General features: G+C 36.2%; 1 protein-coding gene across 4 annotated transcripts in view; it reads right to left on the bottom strand.

The window, feature by feature from the left end:
* acsl4a (acyl-CoA synthetase long chain family member 4a) overlaps nucleotides 1–19737 on the bottom strand; it is a 33357-nt gene that overhangs the window by 13233 nt on the left and 387 nt on the right. Inside the window, exons 1-8 of one of the 4 annotated variants that reach the window (XM_088924994.1) lie at nucleotides 11039–11127; nucleotides 8400–8461; nucleotides 5325–5919; nucleotides 4416–4593; nucleotides 3862–3971; nucleotides 3071–3209; nucleotides 2323–2473; nucleotides 1482–1605 (exon numbers count right to left, since the gene is read on the bottom strand). In XM_088924994.1, the coding sequence (XP_088781120.1) occupies nucleotides 1482–1605; nucleotides 2323–2473; nucleotides 3071–3209; nucleotides 3862–3971; nucleotides 4416–4593; nucleotides 5325–5675 (1053 nt within the window). In that variant the 5' untranslated portion in view covers nucleotides 5676–5919; nucleotides 8400–8461; nucleotides 11039–11127. Of the gene's footprint in view, nucleotides 1–1481; nucleotides 1606–2322; nucleotides 2474–3070; nucleotides 3210–3861; nucleotides 3972–4415; nucleotides 4594–5324; nucleotides 5920–8399; nucleotides 8462–11038; nucleotides 11128–19737 lie in introns of those variants that run through there. The other 3 variants (XM_088924996.1, XM_088924993.1, XM_088924995.1) reach the window with 3 other exon arrangements.

Here is a 19737-nt window from a genome sequence, read left to right as displayed (position 1 = left end):
GGACAAAGATAATACTGCACAATGACAAAATTTCACAATGTTTTCTACGGTAAAAAAGAAAAGATATCTTTTTTCATTTGGTTCCTGAGTTCCTGTTTGGTATCAAGGCATTACTAAATTTTTCCCCATGACAAAAATGCATACTCTTAAGTCCTCTTAAATAAAACATTGTGCTATACTAACACGGGATATATTCACAGTAGTTACAGAAACAAGAATCATCTGATAAAAGAAAGAAAGCAAGAACTGTTTAATTCATTTCTGTGACATCTGTGAAATTATGTTGGAGATCCATGCCAAATGCATTATTATTATTTAAAGTTTTAATGTGTGCTGTAGATCCTGCATTTAGTGGAAACACGTTCACAGAACTAACTGAAGGAACATTCTGGTCACCAACAGTTTTGTTCACAGTTAGGTCATAAATAGTCCATAAAAGCCGTTTTCCCTTAATGGGCTCCACCTTAAAAATAAGCAGAGTCAAACTTAAAACATCCATATTTCTTATGATGCTTCTGGGATTTACATTTGCCATCATTTCGTCATTCACCAGTAACGTTTATCAAGGCCCCAGGCCAAACATTTAAATTATTCAGTTTTTTTCATCATTAAAAAAATTGGGTAATATTTGTTAATTGTGTGTTTCACAAAAGAGACCTAAGTGTGCCACGTATTAAAATCACTCATAATAAACAAACCTCCGGGGTCTAGTGGCATCAGGATTTTATCGATACATCATAAGCAAAACTATTCAAACACTTAATCATGACAGAGTCATGTTCATATATATCACCTACCCATAAAAGACACTAAACTGAACCAAGTAATTATAGACCAATAGCACTGAGCTTGAAGAAGCTACCATATCGATGAAAATGGCATCTGTTGACACCAGTTTTGTCCCCTGTAAAATGTGGGGAAACTATAAAATGTAAACAGTATGTAGTTACAATACGTAGTTAAAAGTGCAGATTTTAAATCAAGGGATACCATGTTAAAACTGTACAATGCACCTCATTTTAAATATTGTGTACAGCATTAGTTATAGCATCACAAAAAAAAGATATTGCTGGTTTGGAATCAATCCAGACACGAGGGACCAGATACATTCATGGGCTTAAAGGAATGATCCTACTCTGATCGACTAAAAGAACTGAACTTTTAGTTCCTCTGGAACAGGAACCAGAGGACACACGTGGGACTGCATTTACAATCAGAACAAGGGGTACTATATTAACACAAAGGGTTGTGGGAATCTGGAACTTGCTATCCATCCATGTTGTTGAAGTCAATAATTAATCAGCTACGAATAACCAAATAAGCTGGTCCAACTGGTCCCCTCTCATTTCCGACTTTTATGTCCTCTTGTTTATTCATCGCTGTGTGTGGCTACTTGGTCAAAGCTCCAAAGGAATCCAACATTTAATAATGAATAAAAAGAATAAACTTTGGGTAACAGAAAGAAATAAACGTCCCTTTACCTGATCAGACAGTGTTTGCGGAGAAGAGTAACCTATCCTGCAGCCATATGTGACACAGGAAATCTCAGCTGTCATTTCCAGAACATGTGCAAGAGGCAAGTAGCCAATATAAGTGTCTTTTGGGCTGTGAAATGAAACAAGAAAAAATATTTTTAGATAATATATGGGAATATTAGACATCTTACAAAGCAATCTTTGTAAAGGCAGCAGTATGGACAGGAAGTTAGTGCTCTGGGCTTTGGATGGCTGTGTGTAGCAGGTGGAACACTGCTGTGGTCCCCTTGATCAAGATACTTCACTCAGATAATTCCAGTAAAATGTCCTGGATTAGAAATCAGCCACTCTCCACGGATGTCACTATAACGTATGGAAATTCTGTCCTTGATCAACTTCTCTGGTTCAATAAAAGCTTTCATTCTTTTTTTTTTAGCCCTTTCAAATCCAAAGCTCTCTATTTTTAAGAGTCACATTACTTTTTTCAAGAAAGGTCCATAGATCCTGGTTTCAAACTATTGTGGTCGTATGTATTCATGGGTTACCTCTTGTAAAATTGAAAAGAACAAGTGCAAACAATCCACAATCCTGAACGATCTGGCACTGTTTGCTCTTACTTGACTGTAATTAAGTGTTCACCAAAAAGACAAATACATCATAGTGTAAGAGTCTAAGCACCCCTTCTGAGAACTAATCAAAATAGCCAACAGTTATTGTTAGTGTGATTTCAACAGTAGTCAAGTGTTTGGAGCAGACTAACATAAAAATAAACTATAATGAGCACAACACATGTTCTTATACATCGTGTGTCTGTTTTTTGACCTTTCCTAAAGTCATGTGCTCTTACCCCAGTCCTGGTATTCTCTCACACTGTCCTGTCATGCCTGCAATCAGGTTGCTGTGAATGATCATGACTCCTTTGGGGCGTCCAGTGGAACCACTAGTGTACATGACCACAGCAAGGTCTGTGGGCTGAGGGTGACACGGGGTCACGCTCACTATGGAGAAGAAAATGTTACAGAACAGTTAAAAAACCAAACCAGTTACCAGCATATGCCTAACCTGTCCAATTTACATTTTCAAATGCTTAGCGAACAAAATGGTTTAACACAACCAAACTATTGTAAGTAATAACTAAACTAATGACTAGAACTGGAACTAAAACAGGCTGGAAGGGGACTGACGACGACTGTTGGGCGTTTTCTCACATTCTTTACACTGCCACGGAAACACAATGAAAGCTCAGTTTGTTTCATTTAACTACTTCAATGCAGGTTCAAGCCCAGAACCAAGTACTGCATGTCTAATTTGAGTTAAGTAATATAAAGAAGATAGGAGTCCAGAATGTGTTGTTAATCTGTAAAAAGCTAGCCAGTTATGTTGTGAAAGATCACACCCTTGGGCATTTAAAACTCTGCCATCAGTTTTTCAAACCAGAGAGACATTTCACATAATGGCAGGGAAAGTTATGCAAAGGTAAAAATAACTGTACACATTACTTGACATATTTTATTATGTTTTGAGATTTCAGCTCCAAGTTAACAGTTCAATGCTGAGACCAACCACCCTTCTTAAAATGCAATACTTGAACTCACGGTTCTCAGGCTTGGCTCCCAGCTCCTGAACTGACTCCATGCTATGAATCTGCAGCCCTTCTGGGTATCCAGTTTTGCTGGCATTCTTCTTATCCACACAAATAATGTGTTTTATGTTCTTAATTTCTGGCAGAACCTTCTGTTTGGAGAGATCAGCAAGGGGTAAAATTATTTTCTTAAAGTTCATACATATTCAGAGCTTCAGAGAAACCAATTAAAACCTATTTCTACAGTTTTCACATCTCAGAAACACTATCAAAACCATGCCTTTCTTAAGTCACATAATTAAGAGCAACCCCTACAAAAAATTGCAGCAGTTTAATAAAGCACTGCAAATTCATCGAAAGTTTAATTCAAGCTTGTTCTTCCTTTGACATTTTGACTTATCACATGGCCTTCAACAACAAATACTAATTTCTGTTAATTGTGACATTACTTTCTTTGCATTATACTTTTGTTTTCTAACTCAATGCTGCCATTTGTGTGTACTACCAAATGAAATATCAAGACAAAGGCACAAAAGGCAGCTGAATGAAAAGACCCCACCACTGGATCCAAGACCTGAAACTGAGGATGAATGCAATTAAACAACTTTCTGCAATTTACACATCATTAGTTTGTGAATGTGCTCTAAACTCTACCTGTTTTAAAACTGATTCCTGGTCCACTTTTGGTACATTTGAAAAATTAATGATAAATACCCCAGGATTCTTTTCATGTTTATTTCTAATGAAGACATGTATGAGGGACATACTGATTAAAACCGAATACACACATTTAGATGGACTCACCTTAAGCTTAGTTTCAAGAAGTTCAACACTAGTAATAAGATGAGTGACACCAGATTCATTCAGGCCATAGGCCACAGCATCCTCTCCCAAAGTAGCATACAGGGTAACCACTATAAAAAAAAGATTAACACAGAATTTCAAAAACCTGTTCTTTAACAAAAATATACAAAATCAGCCAAAGACAGTTCTAAATAACACCATGTATGCAAAAAGCATTAACATCAGCTCCTCAACTTTAAACTTGCCTGGGTTTCTAGTTATCAACAGTTGTTCCAGCTAAATGTATTGCACAGAAACCCACAGGAAAGAAATTCGATAAATCATATATTGAGATAGAAACTGAAGTGTATAGCTCTGTTTGCACTGTGTACAACGTATAACCACGGACAAATACTAAAGGAGCTACCTGTTAAGCTTCACAAAACTTCATTAGAAAACAAGAATGGTCTTGCACAATTATACACAGGGTCAAGAGGAAAATATAAAATGCCTCTTCTCAATAGTGGCACTTATAGATCTCTTGATTTTCTGTGGCAGAGAAATGCAGTTCTTACGTGGGAAATTGCGTCTAAAGCAGGCCTGGGCTGCAATCATCCACTCGGCCCTGGTCTCACAGAAAATGGCGATGGTATTCTTTGGTTGCTGTCCCAATGCTGCTATCCCACTGCCAAAAAGAGTGACTTGACGGTCTACGTCTTCATAAGTGAGCCATTTGTATTCTCCAAGAATTAACTAGAAAAAAAAAATCTTTGTTAAACATCTTGCTCTCTTTTCTCATATGGGTTTTTCCTGGACATACTCAATGTTACAGGTCTTAGGAAATCTTTAAACCACTACCTCAAACTCAAACCACTGGGACAATTAAGATCTGAGGGAAGTTTATAATATCATTTACGCGCTAACATTTCTTATAGAGTATCTTCCCACGGGTTCAATGAAATTCATGACCACAGTCGTTGACATTACTGCAATTCTACAGGAAGGGACTTCCAAAAACACTTTTGAGGTGTTTACTGTATCTGATATTTTGGGGACAAGAGCTTCAATACATAATTAAATTACCCCAAACAAAAGCAGTGAAGAAGGTTTACCATAGTACCTACCTTTCAAGTGGTATCAGTTGAGTTTTTAACTTTAGTTCGTAACTGTAGTCTCATGAAGGCTGTATAAATTTGTTTATATTTACAAAGTTAAGACCCACAGTAATGCCTGCCTTCTGGCACTGCTGGCATAACAGTTATAATTTAAACAAATAATTTGAAGGCGGCAACTGCATCTAGCATTGAAGTTGCAGCAGAATTTCAGGCAGCAACGCGGGAAGAGGCTACCATCAGATTCTTCCGTTCCTACATTTTAAAAAATCTGAATCGTTTCCCTCACAACTTTACAAAAAACACATTTTCACGGGTAACCATGGGGACCGTGGATAAGAGTGCAAATGAAGAAAAACGTACCACTCTTACCTTTTTAAATACTTTCCCGCTGGGCTGCGTTTCATTTTCTTCGGTCAGTACCTCCCTGGTTCCCAGGCAGTCTGCTTTGCCAAACCTCTGGACGGCATGATCAAACAGCTTGTCCAGAGTGTCCTTCCCCTCAAAGTCCATTGTGGCCAGAGATTGAAAATGATCCACCGAACGATAGGGACCTTCTGTCTTGCCAGTGGTGGATTTGGCTTTAATCCGCTTGGCCATAGTCTTTTTCTTTCGGGCGTCAGTAAGGAAATACCATGGGATAAAGGTAAGGAGTGTGTACAGCCACATAAACAGATGGACAGGGAGCAACAAAATGGAATGTACTTCTGCTTTGAAATTCATTGTGCGATGGGATTGTAAGTTAAACAGCACCAGCGTTTCTTTTTAAAAAAAAGGACAGAGAAAGCTAAAAATGACGTATGGCTCTTTGCGAGGGTTTAGACTACAAGGCTTTGAGGCGGTTAGCAGCAAGATGTGGTGCCAGGGCAGATGAAAAAATAATTAAAAAAGAAAAGGTAGCAGCTGTAGCAGCAACTGAAGTCTATGTCATATATTCAGTACAACCCAAACATCAGGAGATCTAAGTCTAAAAGCAGCAGACAGGTCGGACGGGTTCAGGAGAGCAGATGGAAAGAAAAAAAAAAAGAGAAAAGGAATGTTAGTTACACGATAATAACTGCAACTTGATACGCAGCATACTTTAAAGCTGAAGTTGGAACATGCATGTCTCTGCGATTTCACTTTAAAATTGTGGTAAAATGAGGTCAATTCACAACATTAAAGCAACTGGAAGGATTACTTTGCTTCTCGCATATAATTTGAACAAAAAAAAACAACTGGCTATACTTCTACCAGCCATAATTTGTAGTTTGCTGTAAAAACCAAAACCACAGAGCTGCTTTTAAGTGTTGTACTTCATGTACTATGGCTTATTGTTCAGATTTCCTCCAATAACTTCCACACACAACTGCTTAAGCAGTAGGCCTGATCAGTGATAAGTGACAGAATACACTCTGATTTGTTCTCTGTCTTAAACATTAATATTTTGAACTGGATCTACACCCCACATGAAATAAAACATAAAACGCCTATATATGTAAAAAACAATTCAACAAATTCCACAGATATAAATCACCTAAAATTAAGGACAAAGAGAATGTATAATGCCTCCAGATCTCAAAAGGTACAAAGAATTAAATATTGTACCAGATGCATCCAATAGTACAGGGGACAAAATGGTTTCAGACAAGACCTGAAAAAAGCTCAGCCCGCAACAGTGAATACTGTATTGGGTTTTGTTTCATAAATAAGCTTTTTACTTTGTGATTAGAGAAAAAGAGAAAGCTTTTAAATTTTAAGTTCGATATTTTGAAAGGTACTGGACTACTACACTACTGGAATACTGCTTTTAAAATATGTTCATCAATTTCCTTAATGAAATTCTGAAGTCAAGCATTTTTTCAATGTAGGTGTCCTTGTAAGGATGCACACAAATATATTTATTAATGTTACATTTGGATATATGTCATTACCTTTCAACAAATGAGCTTGGAATTCATTTAAATTGGAATGCCAGAGTATTCCAAAATATTGACTTATGCCTCAAACCGTTCCTTACAGTTGCACTGGAGGATTAATTGGTAATTATATGGTGTTGATAAAGATCTTAAACAATGTGCAGACAAAGTGATCATAGCATGCAGTCTTTATTTAAACGTAGCATTAAACAGTCCCCTCCAAAGTATTGGTACAGAAATGTCAAAACTTATTTTTGCATTACAGTCAACCAGTTGTATTTGCTAATGACATGAATTTTAATTCTATGTATAATGTAATGTACATTTTGGGGTAATGCTGTGTATAACTATATTGTGGTATTAGATCAAAAATAAATTATGCTTAAACTAGTTATTTCAAGTGACCATAAATAAAATCATAAGAAATATTACTAATAAGAGTAGGCTGTTCAGCCCATCTAACTCATGTGGAAGTTATACCACATATACACATGCTCATCATATTAGAAAAAAAACATACTAAGAAGTACGTGATCGTGTATGTATGCAAATATCTCAGAACAAAATATTGTAGTTATCATTCATAATCTCATTATCACAAACATTGCTTGGCTATAAAGCAAAAAAATAACAGTTCTGACTTTATAGTCCAAAAACTTTGGAGTGCATTGAAAAAATGGCACACAAGCACAGCAAAAAGCTTTTTAACAAAAAGACACAGCCAACATGCAGCAAAGATCAGCTTTAGAATGTCAATCCACACTACCCCCCCAGCACTGAAAAAAGATTACAATTTAGATTCATACACCATTCCCTTGCATTAATGGGCATCTCAAACAATTTACATTTAAAACATTACAGCATTCAGTAATATTTCATCTCATGCACTTCAATGTATTTAGCACTGCACTGATTTTTCTGTTTTTATGGTCGACAGAGGCTTGTCCCCTTAGAAGGATCAAAATGCTTACAAATTTTAACATTTGCAAAAAGAGAAAACTGAACTAAATTTCATGTGGCTGATTCCCACTCAGACTAAAGTTACCTGTACATTTATCACAAGTTTCTCTAGAGGGAAGGAGCTCTTTGCTAAAAAAGAGGAGTAAAGAACCTTTGTAAACATGGTTTACATTACAATTAAGTAAGCTAAAGAATTGTCAGGGATGTGTGACAGTGCTACATGGTGATCAAGATAATTTAAAAGTATAAAATTACAAGCGATTATTCGTGGCAACTCTGTGAACAGCATGATAAACACAAGCAGAGCAAAGTCACTTCCTATCTACATTTTTATCTTTGATCACTAATCTTGCATATCTGATGTACTCACAGAAGGGTTCAGTGAGGCAAAAGAACGAAGTTGAAGGCACACAAAATAGTATTTTAAAAATACTGAAATACTGTAGGGGACGGGGGTCAATTTCCAGTGATCTATTTCACTTTTTTTAAATCCTTGTCCCTGGTCTCCAATTCCAATGTTTAACTTTTTTTATTCAGCAAAAGAATCTTTAAAACATAAAATGATTTACTAAACCAATTCAGTACTTACAGAAATGTCACCAGCAAATTCTTCAAATTGAGGTTGTTATCCCTTTATGGACTGACACAAGCCTGAAACAAGGAAAAGAACCCAGTAATGTAATTTCAGCTCTTTACAGCACTCCAGTACAAAACAGGACTGAACATCATGGACTGTGACACTTTTGATTACTGGTTGTAAATGCAATAATCCAACACCGAATGAATGAGTTTATAACCAAGAGACAGTATCTGATTTGGACTTAAAGGAAAGTGCACGCAATTCATATTCAGAAACCGCATCAGAAAAGAGCAGACGCAGCAGCAGTTGAAGAGCTCAAGTGGAAAATAAGGATTAATATCTCAATGTCTGTGAGAGCGTGCCATGTTCACAAACCACACATTGAGTATCTTGGGTTTAATTCCAGCCAGTGGGGTCCCTATCTGTGGTATTTGCATATTCCCCCAATCTTCTAAGAGTTCCCTCAAACCTCCCAAATACACAAACATTGGGTCACCCTAAACTGTCCATCCTACAAGGCTTGAAAGTGCATCTCTCCCTTGTATATGCGATATGAGACTTGATTACCAGTATGATTCCTGGAGTCTGTGTATACTTAAGTATAAACACCTCAGTCGTAAAGCAGTAAGATGACAACTTTTATGTATTTATATATAAAAACCTTAGTTTATAAGGTCTGAAACAAAGTTCATATTACAGCACAACAATATTTAAGAACACAATTAAAGTACCAGTGCTCCTAAATTCATTTTTAAACACATATATAGCACAAAATGGTTGTTACCCAATAGCTGCTTCTCTGCCTACACATAACCTCAAAAATCCACAAAAAACAGGCTGTTTATAAATATTTACTGAAGAAGTTGTGGTGTTTCCTGCACATGATAAATGTGCCAGTTCTGTTAGTAAAACCCCGTTATCAAATGACCGATTTGTCATCCCTTGACTTAATATTGGGTGGTCTCTGTATTTTATTTGGGGAAATATAGAAGTTCATACAAACAAAAAGTAACATGGAAAGATGTGCAACGCAGTGAGACCAACACCAGCACTGGCAAAATTACCCAAATCTTCTACTCTCGCTTAAATAGCAGGACATCAGTCTGTATTTACTGTAGGTCTCATTTCTGTTGCCATTAATAAGACATTTTTATAATGAACGCATGGGAATCCTCCTGACATTTTCTGTTTTCAGATGTTTTTCAGAATTCTCGTACGACATGCCTTCTCTGGCTTACTCAATACTCAGTCCTTAAACCATCAGACAGTGGAAGGCAGATTGTGGTTATTGCTCAACTCCTTATATCATGCAAACCACTGTTTCTCAACACACAGGATTGTGTGGATTAAAGATTTATTAGCATTCCTGAGTCACTTTGTACACTCAGATTAATACTTTTCCAATTATTGTATTTCCAATTTTGATAAGCACTGCTGTCCTTTGTACTGTTTTGTACTTATGCTTAACATTTAACTAGGGCTTTGCCATGACCCTCACCAGGATAAGCAGCTTTCTGGTAATTGATGGTTATATTATATATGCGTGTTTGTGTATTGTTCTAAACACCCTTTAACGAACCGCTTGCTTTGCTCCAAGTCTAGTATCTATGGAAATCAAACGTAAACATTGCACTACAATGGAAAAAGTTTCACCCTCACATACTGTGTGTGGACTCAGTAGGTGGATACAGGTCTTCTGGGGTGAGAAAACTGGAAAGTACTGTACACTACATTGAAAACTGTTACTGAAGTAAACATACACCTTACCAACCTGACCTCTTTCAATAAGCTGATTGAAACTTCATAATTATGTCCAAAACAAACTGAAATGAATATTTTCATTACCAATAAGGATCTGAGAAGACAATTTATCTTTTAAAAGTATTATACAGTACATCAATCCTCCTTCTCAATAAGGCAGAAAAGGCAAAACAGGCTAAGACTAAGTAAAAGTAGTTTTCCACACAGTTAACTTTTTTCTCTATTAACTTAAAATGACCCTAATAGGTTTGCATTAAAGGTCAAGTTTAACAAACCCTGTAGTTGTTTTATTTCCTATACGTTTTACAATTACAAACGTTCCGAGTCCTAGCGTGGCTATTAAAAGAAAGGTCTGAAAGAAAACTTCCAATCTGAGGTTTAGAACCGAGAGTCAGCAAAACCCACAGAATTTCCATCATTTTGGTACAAAATGCCCCTTCCAGATTATATCAAGTACGTGCCTTTTCATTACTGAAAAACTGAACAAATACTAAATCACTTCTGGAAAGCAATATTCCTTTGGTTTAACGGGTTTTTACCAGTGGTGGACTTAATAAAATGACATTTAAGTCATTAAATCCGTACACAATAAGTCAAGAAAATCTTTACTAAAATAGAATTCAGAAGATCACATACAACTGTTTAAAAAAATTGTACTTATGTACTAAGGTTTGGGCTACATTATACAGATTGCATAAATTCTGTGCCTCACTACACTCCCTTCTTACCTTGTTAGGAACTATTCAGACTTTTTAAAGGACTAAACCTCCCGTCCCAACCCCTCTCCTCCAACAGCTAAATTCAACAACTTAAGAATTCTTATCATTTCAACTATTTTTCAACAAGTATTGTCATGCAGCGCAAAAACTTTCAACAGGAAACCTTACCTCGTGACTCCCGCAAGGATCAAGCTTTCACAGCAGAAGTTTCTGCTTCAGGAAGACTAAATAGTCAGCCACGCTACGCAGATTCTAAACATTATATCTCTGGTATCGACAGAGTGAGTGCTCCTCAATCTTTGAAGTCCGTTTTCCTTCAAGGCGACCCTTTTGACTTTTGCCTCTTCTCTGTCACAGCCCGTTACCCAATCACATGCACGGCCTTGGAAGGAAGTGATACAGCCCCCACCGCCGTCATTCCATGACTCAGAGAAGTGTTAGACAAGAGTGCGGCTGTGAGTCAGCCCCTCTCGGAAAGCTCAAAAGCACACATACACCCCCCTTGCAAAGTCATCTACAACACTATCATTTTTAACAACTTATTGCATCGTGGTATTTTTTTTTATTACATAAGCTGATAAGAAACAAGAAAGACACATTTAAAATGAAGTTCTCCAAGTCGGGGATGAAAAAATGAGAGGGCTTGTCTACGTGGAAAGTGTTGGACTTTAGAAGCGCACAAGGCATGCTAATTGAAAACAGAGCTATCACTGAAGCACGAATCACAAGATTTGCTTTACGGCCAATAAAACCTGTCTGTGTAAAGATATGGATTTTTTAGAAAAAGACTTGATGTGAAGGATCAACCTATAATCATGGACGAGTTTAAAGCAAATTGCTAACGACATTGTCACCAACCAAGGTAACAAAAGATTCCATATACACAAAATGTGCTCTCTTGTTAGTTCACAATGTCCTGTATGCCAGTAAGATCTGATGAGTTAACTTGTTTTTCACTCTCATACATTTAATTTCCTCATAATTCTATTTTAAATATAGGCTAGAGTTTAGACAAAGAAAAACCGATGTATTTTTCTGATACTTCAGTAAGCTGTGAAATTACTTCAGTAAGTGCTGTCTTTGCAACATATGTATGAATATGAATTAGCCAACTTTCATTTTCTTTACATCATCACATGAAGAAATGCTCTGTGAGGAAATATTTTCCTCGACTTAAAATTTACCTTTGGCATAGTTTAAAAGCCAGTGATGCAACAATGACTACAATATATAGTCTAGTTTCTGTGTTTCCAGGCAATCCCTGGCAAGGCTGTTATGTTTACCTCATCCTTTAAATTACAACATAAAACCAAGAATTTTGACCTTTATACACAGTAACCTTGGCGATCAAGCTTAACCTACTCCAAAAAATGAAGACCTGACCACAGTAACATGAACTGGCATCAAATTAAAAATCTTACATTTTTCTATTCAATACTATAGTACTTGTAATGACAGAACAGTTTCTTTTGCAGGATTTATAATCTGAAAAGGGACATTATTGTTAAGATATCCAATGTCACACTTTTTTTTAGTCATCTTCTGATTTTCCAGAAGTGGAAGTTTCTGAAAGGAACAGATTGAAAACAAAGAATCGTTTTTATCTAATAAAAAAAACAATTCTAGTTTTGTAAATTACAGTTACACTTTATTGTTTTGTTCTTCTAAGAACAGTTGCATTATCATTGGACTAACTACATAAAAATATTGGAATTATAGTAAATAATATTAATAACAAATACAAATATTATAGTTTAAACATACCCCAAAACATCATTCAGGTTATTGTTTTGAATTAAAAATATTACCGCTGTGAAAATCTCAATACATAATTCACTATTCTAGATTTTGTGCCTACTCTCTCGGCTTTTCTTCATTCTTGCCTTTTTCCCCAAACGTCATGAAATTGCCTCTCCATATAGAAATCTGTGCATTTCTTTAAAACAAACATAAAGGCCGATTGGAAATGAAAAACAATCCATTTCTTATCTCCACAACGTAGATGCTGTCCAAACACAAGAGCCTTGAAAGATATCAAACTGAAAGTTATCTTTACTCGGATAAAGGCAAGACCACAGAAATAGAAAGGCTGGCCCAAAGGTGGACAGCTTGCACAACTGCTTGATAAATACTGCATAAATTGTTTAACTTGGAAATAAAATTTAAACAGATTACAATAAATAATAAATGAAGACTCGAGGACTTGTGAAATATAGACACTAATGTTAGTAGGTTTTTTCCCCCATGTGCGTTTTAAAACAAAAAGCTTTTTTTAAAAAAAATAACTAAAGCACAACTTAAGATACTTAAGATATTTAACAACACAAATCTTAGGAAACAGATGCACGAAAAAGCTACATAAACACAGTGCCACACAGTGCCACACACACATTCTAATCTGTTGAAGTATCCTTTGGGATTTTCCTATTTATGTGACGTAATACAGTAATATTCAAGGCGTTAACAGAGATTCTTGATGTAAAAGAGGAAGGTGGGTACATAATGTCTTACCTCTTAGGCCAAGTAGGTAAAAGGTTACTGGCAAGTTAAATACTAATGTTTATGGTAAGAAATGTCTGGAATTCTGTTAATGCAAACCAGTTATTACAAATCCCACAAACTCTGCCTCACACTTAACCACTTATATCATTTTAAAAATATGACATTAAAAACTTCAAATAATGAATTAAATCTATAAACCTATATTTCATTGACATCTTTGAAATGTTTTCTCTCCTTTAGCTGGAACTGAAAAGCTCTTAAGTTTATTTTTTGGTAAAAATAACCAATGGAAATTCAAATGTATTTTTTTTTAATGACACTAAAACAGTTGAAAATATTCTTTAGCCCACATTTTCTTTTCCCATTTCCAGGCTCATATATTTCTTGCAATTTGAAAAGATTCTTTATGACATAATGTTGCTAAGATACTTTCTTGACAAGAAAATAAATACATTGGAATTTAAAAAAAAATGTTGTAAAAGGCACACTATGCGAGTATATACAGAGGGATATAAACTTGTATATTGATATTGTTTTCCTTGGTTGTTAGTTGTTAGTCTAGTTAGTAAACAAGAAATAGGTAGTTCCTCAAAAAGAATAGTGTACTACTGGTGAAATATGAAAGAGAACATCCGGATCGGACTACATCATCATGACTGAACAGATGTTGAACAATAAGCATTTTGCTCCTTATTTTACACATTTGCTTGTCTCTTCAGACAAGGTTATTACAGTTGTTTTGCAATGCCGGGTTATCAGATGCATCACAGCGTTTAGCATTTGATCAGAAGTGAACTCCACTGCCACTCAAGGCCTTAACCCCAAAAAAAAATTTAACAGCATCATATCAACAGCAATCCACAATTGTAACTGTGCTCACAAAGAACCATGGCACAATCAGGACATCTTTCTATTAAGAAATAGTACAAGTAAAAGGGTTGGTAGATGTATGTCAGTCATTTTTTTTGTCCTGAATCATTACTTGTGGAGCAGCAGAAAGAATTAGTGGTTGGGGGCTGTATACTTGGAACAGGAAGACTGTGGGTTCCAGTCTCAGGATTACTCAACGGTATAAAAGTATTATCCAGATACTTAGCATTCAAAGCTGAAAGTGAACAGTATATGATGCAAGGTGAAGTACTAAAATTAGTTGTAGAAAATTTTTAAATTACACTAAATGATCAAAAAAGGTGAAGCTGTGAAGCTCATGGTAGTCACTGGACATCTTGTTTCAGTATAGATGGACATTAAAGAACATCACACCAAAGGTGACACAGTATGCACGATAGATTTGTTTGAGAAAAGGTAGCCAAAATTAGTCAGATAAAATAATTATACAATAATATGTATAATATACAATAATATGTATATAATGTATATACACACACAAGTATGAACTTAACTTCAACTTTTATTAAAATACAAGAGCATACACAAGATTCCATGACTCAACAAGAACACTATAAGTCACAGAATTAGTGACACATCAAGAACAAATAAGATGCAAGAATGATTTGCTAGTTGACCCTTCACTTACTAGGCACTACACAAAAACAGAATTCATTCTCTATCCATTTAAATCCCCAACATCTATTTGAAGACCACTGCCCTGATAAAAATACCTTTAAGCTGTCGTCATTTGCAGGAAACAGCCTTACTATCAAAAGGAAGTAAGAGGTTATGGAAATAAAAAAAACAAGTCAGCACTAATTTTCTTTCTTTGGGTGGAGGAGGAGGATGTTGGTGGCTTATGATTTCTGTTGAAGAACAGCATATTCTTATCTTGAATCTGAAGAGTAGTAAAATCTTATTAATTTACACTGAAAGGAGTCAATGGTAAAGGCTACACATCCCACAGTACAGCAATGCTCCCTAATGTTTATAAAGCCTCAACTACACTAACACAACGCAAACATGGTGGTCATATTACTGTATGTAATGTCTATCCTGGTAACGGAACAATATTGAGACAAACTGGGAAACAATTTACGTGGAACGAATTTAAAGGTCCCACACTACTGCATTTTAACTAACAGACGTATGAACCATATTTACCAGAAGACCATCTTAACTTGTGTCTAAAAGCTCATGTTTTCCAGATCTCAAAGGTACAAACTCAAATAAAGAATTATCAGAATATTGTAAATAAGGACTGATAATTCTTCTTAAACAGGAAAGTGGGCTCTAGCTCTGTAAAGGTCTATAAACACAACGTCAGCAACAAAGTACAATCTATCGACAAATCTTAATGTAGAAAATAAGTAATTCTACACGTAGGCCTACAAAATTTGTATTTCCCAAAGTTTCGCTGTAATCAATTTATTTATATCTGGGGTTACAATTAAATGCATCTTAAGGGAAAACAAGCCTTATTTGTTTGTGTTTTGTAAATACACTTAGGCTATATACAGTATTTTTTGCATTTTCAGTTATGTATATACCCCACAAAAAAACACTCTGTGATAGTACCTACCAATTACTTGCCAGAAATTCAAATTTTTTCCAATATTCCTTTGTGCTAAATACCACAAACAAATCTCAATGTCCAACACAAGCACAGTTCAAAGACAGCATGCAAATTGAAACAACCATTTACCTTTCACAGACGAATCCAGAGGCATTTAGTAGTCTTGCCATGCTAATCTACTATTTCACCAAACATGTCAACTGAAAACTTTAAAATATCAGGTTGTCTGTACTACACACCTACTCCAATTTTTTTTGCAAAAGTCCTAGTTTAGACTTACATTTCCAATGAGTATGTATTTAATGCTTAAATGTAAGGGTTAGGCTTTTAAAGTAAATTATAGTGGGATTTCTCACAACCCCTTTCCCAGCCACCTCTTCTAAACCCAACTTTAAATATTCAGCCCTTTGTAGGATAAAAGTGAAATTACATTTTCAAACGCATTCAAGGATAGCCATTTGTCTGTGCATGGCATTACTTTTATATAGGCTATAGCCGAAAGCTGCAGTTCACATCAACTCCTTCGAAAACACAAATATGACACAAGTAACAATGTTAAGGAAACAAAGAACAACTGAAGAAATATTTGGTTTCGATTTTGTTTGAATTTGTGTTGCTCCAGGGACTGTGAAATATTCTCACTTAATTTAATCATGCACATCATTTAACGTGTACAATTAAGTCAAATAGGAACAGCACCACGCTTGCCAAATAAAGCTTGAATATGTGTTTGTAGGATGTATGCCTTGAATAGAAAAGCAGAAATCAATTGAGGGTTTGGAGTCTGGTGTTACTGTAGCGGGCTCCGAGAAGACGCATAAGGTTTGTGGACTTCCAAACTGTCTCAGAAATGCATCGGCATGATTGTGCCAACTAAATGCAATAGAATTTTGGGGCTGACTACAGTAACCACGGTAACCCACACTTTTGCCCAAGTTAAATAATTAGGACCCATCCAGCAATCACAAATTCACAAATCCAGTTTCTGTTTGGTAGAAAGAAAGAAATGTCTCAGGTAAACCAAGCCCATCATCAAGCATATGTTTTGTCATTTGAGAGTGCTGAACAAGTTAAAGATATGATTTAATTCAGGCATTGGTTCCTAAATATATGTGGCAAAGCACAGTAAGGGTATAACTGTGCCTTTAGAGTTTAAGCAGGGATCTTTTTATTTCCCTCAGCCAGAACTAGCAAAAAAACAGCCAATGTACTGCAACTCCATCACCTCCAAGAACAGATCCCCAAGTCTGAAAATATATCCCACACTATTTCAATATAAGGTCTCATATGTAATCTGAGTAATCAATAGCACACCATCTCTTATTTCTCTGCAGCACTGTACTATCTGAAGTAGCCAATTATACTGTAGCTCGTGGCTCACACCACTCTGAGCAGCTGCTGTGTCACAACAGGTGGAAATAAGGCGACAGCTCCAGAAGCATTATGCAGATTATCAATGCTAGTCTTTCTAGACCAAAAAGCAACCCTCTTTTGCCCCCGCAGATCTCTTATCAGGAAACATCCACAAAAATTATTTAATTGTGGATTTTTATGGTCAATAATAACATTACAAGCTAATTTACAACTGATTGCACTACGTCTGCATCTGTGCTGTTCAATGATGCCTGAATCTCACTACACACTAAAAGGCTGATTGTTCAAAAAGTTACCAGCAAAGGTTTTACTACCATGCAAAAAAAAACATATTTAGATCACCCTAAATTTCCTACAAATAAAGTGCTACAGATAATGAAGGAGGTTTATGTACATGTATAACCACTCCCTGTCTGCATTATTTTTTATTAAAAACATGCCTATTTTCTACTACATATATTCAATTAAAAGAATTACATTTGTTTTACTATAATGATGTCATTGGCATTGGTCTATCATGAATGTTATTATTTTAATATAGTTGTGAGCTGGAAATTAGTTATGTTGCCGTGAACAGACCAGAACCCTCATAGTTACTGTCCTGGTCTTAAAGCAAATGGGTTTAATTGGGAAAATTTGTCAAATCAGCAGAAAGGAGATTACATTAGCATAGATTAGTGTGTATACTGAGAAAGCTCCTACCCAAAAGAATTAAAGAAAGAATCTAGGAACCATGGACGTGAAACAAGGCCACGACACAAAAAAAAAACAACAACAACAAAACAACGTGATGAGAAAGTCACAAGATATTTGAAAAGCTATTTGATAACCCACTGTTAAAGCAATAGAAGATGTTGGCCTAATAAATAAAATCCAAAAGGAAGATGAGGTCTTGTCGCTGACGTCAGCAATGTAACCGCCGAACACACCATACACCCAGAACCAACCAGCCAGCAGCGTGCATGACGTCACAGATCCCTCCCTCCTTTTTTACACGCTATCCTTAACCGAAAGTAACCTCAGATTGTTGTGGGGGTGGGTGGCTAGGGGGAATGAACTCGTTGACTCCCGACTCAGAAAAGCAAGAAACAGTCGTAAAGCGCCTCCAATAAACGCCAGTTGTAAGGGACTATACATTGTACACAAACTGATGGATATCTGATTTTTGGTTCTTATCGAGTATAGTATTCCATAGTATTTCAAAGGTCCGCTTGTTTCCTAAGACATTTGGAAAAGCATTAACGAATACAATGTCAAAATTTGAAAAAAAACAGGTTTTTAACTACCGCTCGTTAAACATATTTCCGAGCCATCTGCTCTATTTTTAATAAGGTAACCCCACATGCGCCCCATCGTCACTATAGAAACGACATCGTCGGATGTCTTCTTCGTTCTGTTACTGTGCTGCTGGATTCAGCTAACAACTAACAACTGATAGGATAGCTCTGTCTGACAGCAACTGTCATTCGTAAATTGATCTGCTTTTAATTTAAACGTAGGGGGTGGGTTTGTGACAAGGAGAGCTGTCTCTTATGTCTCGAAATGAATGGCGCTTGATCATGCCGCCGTAGTACTTGTTTTTTTTTTTTTTAAATCTTACAGTTTATCTTAGAGTTTGCATGGTCTTTGAAAGGCTTTTCTGTCTTTAGTCATTAGTTTCCCCTTTATAGGAAGTCGAACTAGATCTAAAACAAGAGCATTGCCAAGCTGTACCATGATAGACCTTCACATGACGTGTGTTTTCCGAGATCTAAGGGCAAAGTATTAACTCACGCAGGAGATTAATTTTTAATCGAAAGCGTTATAAAAAAAATCCAATCAACTCATTTTAACGGTTCTTTTTACAGGAAAACTGTGTTTACCGACAGGAAAGCGACGTTTCTTGATTTAATATTCCTAATCCGACTATATTAAAGAACAAAAAGAAAGGGATTCAAATATGGCTATCACCTACATCGCAGACTGTACCCGGTGTCACTTGATGCACGCAAGATAAAGGGTAAAACTATCTGGTAACACTGTCTTTACAGATCGTCTTCGCTCATTAACATACCAAAGATTTCATTTAGGATCAACAATGGTTATCATTTTCTCCCAGAAAAACCCGTAAAAAAATCGAATCAAGCTACTGATTTCTTACAATTCTCGATAAAATCTATTTCCTTTTCATCACGACCGTTTAGATGAATAAAACATTACAGGGCAAACACTATCACTTCTGTTGGGTACCGTATTCTGATCCCCTAGAGCTACCTTCAGCTATGAGCGTTAGAAAACAATGCGTGGACAACAATCACCTGTCTAACTGTATTAATTTCAGGCTACTGCGCGGACAGCATTGATCATTTTGAAACGGTCACGCTTCTCTTGCCAGAGCCGAGGTCCTGATCATGCTTCCGGTATGTTACTCTTAACGTGGCGCTTTTTCTTCTTGCAGCGGCTAATGACGGAAATACATCACGGAAGCGAACATCACATTAAGAAAGACGCATACAACTAGTTTTGGTAAATCGGGTTTAACTAA

Source organism: Atractosteus spatula, chromosome 9 (assembly GCF_055471065.1).
Source record: "Atractosteus spatula isolate fAtrSpa1 chromosome 9, fAtrSpa1.hap1, whole genome shotgun sequence".
NCBI classification, from domain to species: domain Eukaryota; kingdom Metazoa; phylum Chordata; class Actinopteri; order Semionotiformes; family Lepisosteidae; genus Atractosteus; species Atractosteus spatula.
Note: the sequence above shows the minus strand (reverse complement) of the source record. Positions and strands in the feature narration are given on the sequence as shown.